The following is a 6,391-nucleotide window of genomic DNA, read 5'->3' as shown; positions in this document are numbered from 1 at the left end:
TCACTTTAAAACTGAGCTAAAAGTAGCCTAATCAATTTCTTGAAGCATTTTTTAAAATTCATTTTGGTCTATACACCAAATAACAAAAGGAAGGTTTTGTTAGATACCTAGTATAGATTTGATTAAAAACAAAACAAATAGACAAAAAAAAACAGCTTCTAGCCCCAGCAGAAAATTGTCCACGTTAGCAACAAAGCTATCAAAGGATAATAAAATTGAAATTCAAAACCCCAGTACTGGTATTTGTTTCCTGACTGAGCATTGGCAGGGGTTTCAAACAAACTGCAGCAATTAGGATTGTGAAAGTAGCCCAAAAGATCTGTAGCATAAAAACAACAAAAACATGATTATGGTATATATTTCTAATTGCATTCAGTGATGGTAGTCAACGTCCACATTTTGTGTTGAAGTAGTTTGTTACTGTTAGTCTTTAGTTGGTTTATCTGCTGGGTTTCCTGAAGGATTGGACATGAAAAAAAGATGCTCACTGGATCACTGTACATATGATAAAGAAATTCAGCATTGTAATTTCTTTCTTTTCTGTTTGGCAATCTGAAAGTATACCTTCTGTTCATCAAACTGATCAGGAAACCTTTTCACACAGGTACTAAGGGAAATCTGCAGTATCTTCTGGTAGTCTAGGAGTTATACAAAGGCCGAGTGATATGGTGTGTGAGGTTGAGGGCTGATGAGTAACAATGAAAGAGGATGGGCGATGGTCAAAGAGAGGGAACATAGCAACAGAGAGCACAGTGCTTCTTGATGGAGTGATAAGACATTAGATGAGAGGAATTTCTCAGACTGCGAACTTCCAAAGTGCAGAGCTCAGCCAAACTGTGACAGGAAACCCTTGATTAATGAGGACCATCCTTTCACCCTCTTGTCGCACAGGTTGAAAGTCAGTGGCCTCTGGTGGTCACCTTCTGCAAGTGTATTTGCCCACTTTATCACTCAGCTCTTGGGTTTTGACCCCATAAATGATGGGGTTGAGCACAGGAGGAACAAGGTGATAGAGGGCGGACAAGATGATGAGACCATAGGAAGTGATGTCTCCAATGAACCGGATTGTCAGGATGGTGAAGAGAACGGGAGTATAAAATGTCACCAGTACGCAAATGTGGATTGTGCAGGTATTGAGGGCTTTCTGGTGGGCTCTTTTGGAGGAGATTCTGAGGATGGCCCTAATGATGAGACCATAGGACAGGACAATGAGCATCAGATCTGACCCCATGAGTAAAAATGGTATCACGAAGCTGTATGTCCTGTTGAATGAGATATCTCCACATGATATCATTGCCAAAAGCATGTGCTCGCATTGTATTTGGGGGATAATGCGGTTATCACAGAATGGCAACCTGCTCAGTGTCAGGGGCAGGGGCACCATGAAAAGTAAAGCTCTTACCAAACAAGCAAGCCCTAGCGTAACTACTCGTGCATTGGTGAGGATGGTAGGGTATCTCAAAGGATTACATATGGCAACATAGCGATCAATGGCCATTAGCATGAGAACACCAGACTGCACAAAATTAACTGAGTGAATGAAGAAAATCTGGGTGAGGCAGCCACCCATAGTAATGCCTTTCAGATTGAACCAAAATATACACAGAGCCTTTGGCACGATTGTACTAGACTTGGTGATGTCTGTGAGTGCCAGCATGCATATCAGCAGGTACATCGGCTTTTGCAGGGTCTCCTCTTTGCTTACAACAAACAGAACCATGAAATTTCCCAACAGGCAGAAAATGTAGGATGTAGAGTAAGGGATGGAAATCCAGATGTGGACATCTTCCATGCCAGGGATACCCATTAGGATGAATGTTGACGGGTCAGACTGGGTGAAGTTCAAAGCTGCCATGATGTCATCAATGTGTAGATCGACCTTAGAAATGCTCAATACACCTGTGAAGGGAGAGGAGCACAGTGAGAGAGATTACATGGTTTATAAAATAATTAGTAGGGTAAACATTTCATAGCTATTACCAGACTAGAAATGGGGGTGAGCAGAGAGGTGACAACATTTGAAGATGGCACCAGATTATTTAGGTCATAGTCAGGTACAGAGAAGTTCTCTGAGGGAGCTAACTCAGCCATGTGAATGTGCAGCATATTGGCAGATGAACTTTGATGGCAATAATTGCCTCGTGTATGCCCACTGGAGGGAAAAGCTTGAATTCCTCAAACACCGTACAAGGTTCTAATTTAAATGTATGCACTCAGGACAGGGAACTGGGTGTCACGGTACACAGCTCTGTGAAACCTTGCTCATAGTGCAAGCACAGAGAGAAGCAAAGCAAAATATTGGAATCCAGGACGAGTGTTATGGGATATCATACAGAAAATACAGTGTCATGAGATCGGTCAGTCAATGTTTCACCCTCCTCTGGACTCCTCTGTTTAGTACTGGGCACTTTTCTCACATAGAATATTGCAGAAATAGAGAGTTTCAGACCAGGGGAGCAAGAATGATCAAGGGCCTGGGGAAACACTCATATGGAGAGAGGTTGAAAAGACTGGGATTATTACCTTACAAACGAGATGAAGAAGAGGGGATATGAGAAAAGTCTGTAAAGTACTGATTAGTAGAGAGTAGATCGAGAATGTGATCTCTCGTCTCATTACACAAGTTTAAGAGGACATTGGATTAAACTGAAATGGGGCAAATTCAAAACAGATAAAAAAGAATGCTTTCTTCACTCCATTCCTAAATAGGCTGAGGAACTCGTTGCCACAAGAGGTAGTTGAGGCCATTAGCTAGGCAAGAATCAGGAAGGGTTTGGACATTCACATGGAAAGAGAGATATCCAGTTACAATAGTTGCAGCTAAATAAATATTTGGAAAGCCTATATGACAATGTGATTCAGAGTACAAGCCAATGTCTAGCTTTTAGGCATTGGAGTGACACCCTCCTGATTGTCAAGTCAACTCCACCATCTACCTACTGCTGAGTTTTTTACACATTCTCCTGCAACACCTGTGGCAGTCACTGTCACAGAGAGGACACTGGACTAGACAGATCCACAATCCAGTTCCTGTATTGGAAAGGAGATAAGTTTTCCCCATGGAAACAGACATCATCATATAATCATAGACTATTATGGTTGGAAGAGACCTAAGGAGTTCATTTAGACCACTCCCCTTCTCAAAGCAGGACTAACCCCAACTAAATCATTCCAGCCAGGGCTTTGTCAAGCCAGGTCTCAAAAACCACTAAGGATGGAGATTCCACCACCTCCCTAAGTAACCCATTCCAGTGCTTCACCATCCCCCTAGTGAAATAGCATTTACTAAAATACAACCTAGATCTCCCTAACTGCAATCTGAGACCATTGCTTCTTGTTCTGTCCTCTGCCACCACTGAGAAGAGCCGAGCTCCATCCTCTTTGGACCCCACTTCAGGGAATTGAAGGCTGCTATCAAATCCCCCCTCACTCTTCTCTTCTACACACTAAATAATCCCAGTTCCCTCAGCCTCTCCCCCAAGTCATGTGCCTCAGCCCACAAATCATTTTCACTGCCCTCCACAGGACTCTCTCCAATTTGTCGACATCCCTTCTGTAGTAGAGGGACAAAAACTGGATGCAGTACTCGAGGTGTGGCCTCACCAGTGTTGAATAGAGGGGAATAATCACTTCCCACATTCTGCTGACAATGCTCCTACTAATACAGCCCAATATGCCATTGGCTGTCTTGGTAACTAGGGCACACTGCTGACTCATATCCAGCTTCTCATCCACTGTAATCCTCAAGTCCTTTCCTGCAGAACTGCTGTTTAGCGAGTTGGTCCCCAGCCTGTAGGAGTGCCTGGGATTCTTCTGTTCTAAGTGCAGGACTCTGCATTTGTCCTTCTTGAACCTCATAAGATTTCTTTTGGCCCAATCCTCCAATTTGTCTAGGTCATTCTGAACCCTATCCCTACCCTCCATCTTATCTACCTCGCCCCCCATTTTAATGTCACCTGCAAACTTGCTGAGGGTGCAATTAATCCCATCATCCAGATAATTAATGAAGATTCTGAACAAAACCGACCCCAGGACCGACCTCTGGAGCTCTCCTCTTGATACTGGCTGCCAACTAGCCATTGATCACTACCCATTGAGTCCAACAATCTAGCCAACTTTCTGTACACCTTATACTTGATTCATCTTGGTAAAGTCAAGATATATCACATCCACCACTTTTCCTATATCCACAGAGCAAGTTATCTCATCAGAGAAGGCAATCAGGTTGGTCAGCCATGAGTTGCGCTTGGTGAATCCATGTTGACTGTTCCTGATCACTTTCCTCTCCTCCAAGTGCTTCAGAATGGATTCCTTGAGTACCTGCTCCATGATTTTGCCAGGGACTGAAGTGAAGCTGACTGGTCTGTAGTTCCCTGGTGTAATCAGGTGTAGACTCACCCGGCGGGTGCCTCCTGGTGGCCGTCTCAGGAATTAGCTCACTAGTCACCATTGCGCCATGTGCAGGACAGGTGTCCCTCCTGTCATTGGCCCCCACATCCCTCCTGGACCCCGGTGCCCTTGTCTTGGGTGCTGCACCCCTGGCAGTACCCCACTCTCTCTGGCTTTACCCATCCAGGGACCTCCCACCCCAATCCCCACATTGCCTCAGTCGTGGCTACTGCGTCACCATCTAGCCCCCGTGCCCTGGGGCGGACTGCAATCTATCAGTTTCCCCATGGGGGCAATGCCTCCTAATATGGCCCAGTCTCTGGCAGTGCCAGCAGGCTCCCTGCCTCTTGACTGTTGTGGGCCTTTCAGGATCCCTCTGGGGTCCCGCCCCTTCGCCAGGGCCAACTTTTACCCTCTGCCTCGGGCCTGGGCACACGCACTGCATGTGGCCTTCTTGTCCACAGGCCCAACATATTTTCAGCCGCCTGGGTTCCCTCACTCAGTAGCCAACTTGAGGGATTTGCCGCTTTCCCTGTTCGAGGCAAGGCACCCTGCCACCAACCCCATAGGGACAGTCCCATCTTATGTGTCCTGTCATGCTGCAGGTGTAGCAAGCCCTGCGCTCTGCCTCAGGTTTCCTGGCCTCAGCCCTCCACTGCTCACATCCTCTGCATTTTTTTCCTAACTCCTTCCCAAGGAGTTTCCGCAGGGCCCGCTGTTCTTCCGCCAGCTGGCCAAACTGCTCTTGAAGGGCCCATAGCACCTCCCACAGTTCCTTTTGTGTCTCCCGGAATCCCAGAAGCTCTTCAGCCCCCTTCCGCCGGGTCACTGAGCCTGGGCCCAAGCAGGGGTGGCACCTGGGGCCTCTGCATAATAAACCCCAACATATCCAGGGTTCATCATCTCCTGCTTCTCCATGTTCACGGATGTCTGGGCAATCGTCCACAGTCCTTGCCCTGGCCCCTAGTATCATGGGTGGACCGCACGTGCCCACATTCTTCACCACTTGTAATCAAGCGTAGGCTCACCTGGCGGCACCTCCTGCTGGTCGTCTCGGGAATTAGCTCACCAGTCATCAGAGCGCCATCTGCAGGCCAGGTGTCCCACCAGTTGTTGGCCCCCACATCCCTCCTGAACCCCAGTGCCCTTGTGTTCACCCTGCTACACCCAGGTTCTGGGCTATGACTTTGTGCTGGGCTATGACTTTATGCTCAAAAGAATGGGCCCTATTGTGCTAGGCTCTTGTCATTTAATGCTACAGGCCTGCACCTCTGTTACTTCCCTTGTTTCTTTCTTTTAGTGAGACAATTTCTTGCAGCCACCTAGCTTTGTCTGAGACATAAGTTAGTGGAGTTAACTGGCAAGTGTGACAAAGACTTGTGTCAGCAACTCAGCCACTTATCCTCCTCATGCCTGAAAATCGATGAAGTTTGCAGATGATTCAAAAATTCGGCTATTTTAAATAATGAAGAAGACAGATCTCTGATTCAGAGAAATCTGTATTGGTTGGTAAACTGGTTTAAAGCAATCAATATGCGTTTCAGTATAGCTATGTAGATATCTACATCTAGGAACAAAGAACGTAGGTGATGCTAACATGATGCTAACTTCTCAGCTTGCAAGTTGTTCCTGTGTAGCAGTCCATGATGCACCTTGGCATTTGCCATTAATGATATTTCTCACTGGTGAGACACAGTCAGTGATTACCCCCCAGCCAAGGGAGCAGGTATGATGGGAGGCACCTCACTCCCCACAGAGGAAGAGCTGTGGCTAGTGTGGGGCAGCTCAGAGGTTGTGGGAGCGAGGGATGACTGTGGACCATGGAGAAGACCCTGGCGACCAGTGTGCTGTTGGAATTTGGGCAGCCTGGCAGGTGGAAATAGAGTACGGACAGGGTTCAGAGTATGATGGGAGACTGAAGCAACTGAGGAACAAAGGTCAGTGGTTCTTTCCACTAGTGAAAGGCCATGTAATGTAAATAACATTCAACAACAACAACTGT

General features: G+C 46.6%; 1 protein-coding gene across 1 annotated transcript; it reads right to left on the bottom strand.

The window, feature by feature from the left end:
* Positions 1-916: 916 nt before the first annotated feature.
* Positions 917-4,450, bottom strand: LOC115648064 (olfactory receptor 52N4-like). Its single transcript, XM_030555182.1, has 2 exons — positions 4,399-4,450; positions 917-1,899 (listed from the first exon to the last, which is right to left on the bottom strand). The coding sequence occupies exons 1-2, from the start codon at positions 4,448-4,450 to the stop codon at positions 917-919; spliced, it is 1,035 nt and encodes a 344-aa protein (XP_030411042.1).
* Between the last annotated feature and the right edge of the window lie 1,941 nt (positions 4,451-6,391).

Source organism: Gopherus evgoodei, chromosome 1 (genome assembly GCF_007399415.2).
Source record: "Gopherus evgoodei ecotype Sinaloan lineage chromosome 1, rGopEvg1_v1.p, whole genome shotgun sequence".
Lineage (NCBI taxonomy): Eukaryota > Metazoa > Chordata > Testudines > Testudinidae > Gopherus > Gopherus evgoodei.
The sequence above is the reverse complement of the archived record's forward strand: the minus strand, read 5'-3'. Positions and strand labels throughout refer to the sequence as shown.

Excerpts from the sequence above, each read along its gene's own strand:
- LOC115648064 (XM_030555182.1), bottom strand. The coding sequence starts at position 4,450 with ATGGTGACTAGTGAGCTAATTCCTGAGACGGCCACCAGGAGGCACCCG. Across the intron at positions 1,900-4,398 it reads CACCAGGAGGCACCCGCCGG|GTGTATTGAGCATTTCTAAG; the intron begins GTGAGTCTACAC and ends CTCCCTTCACAG.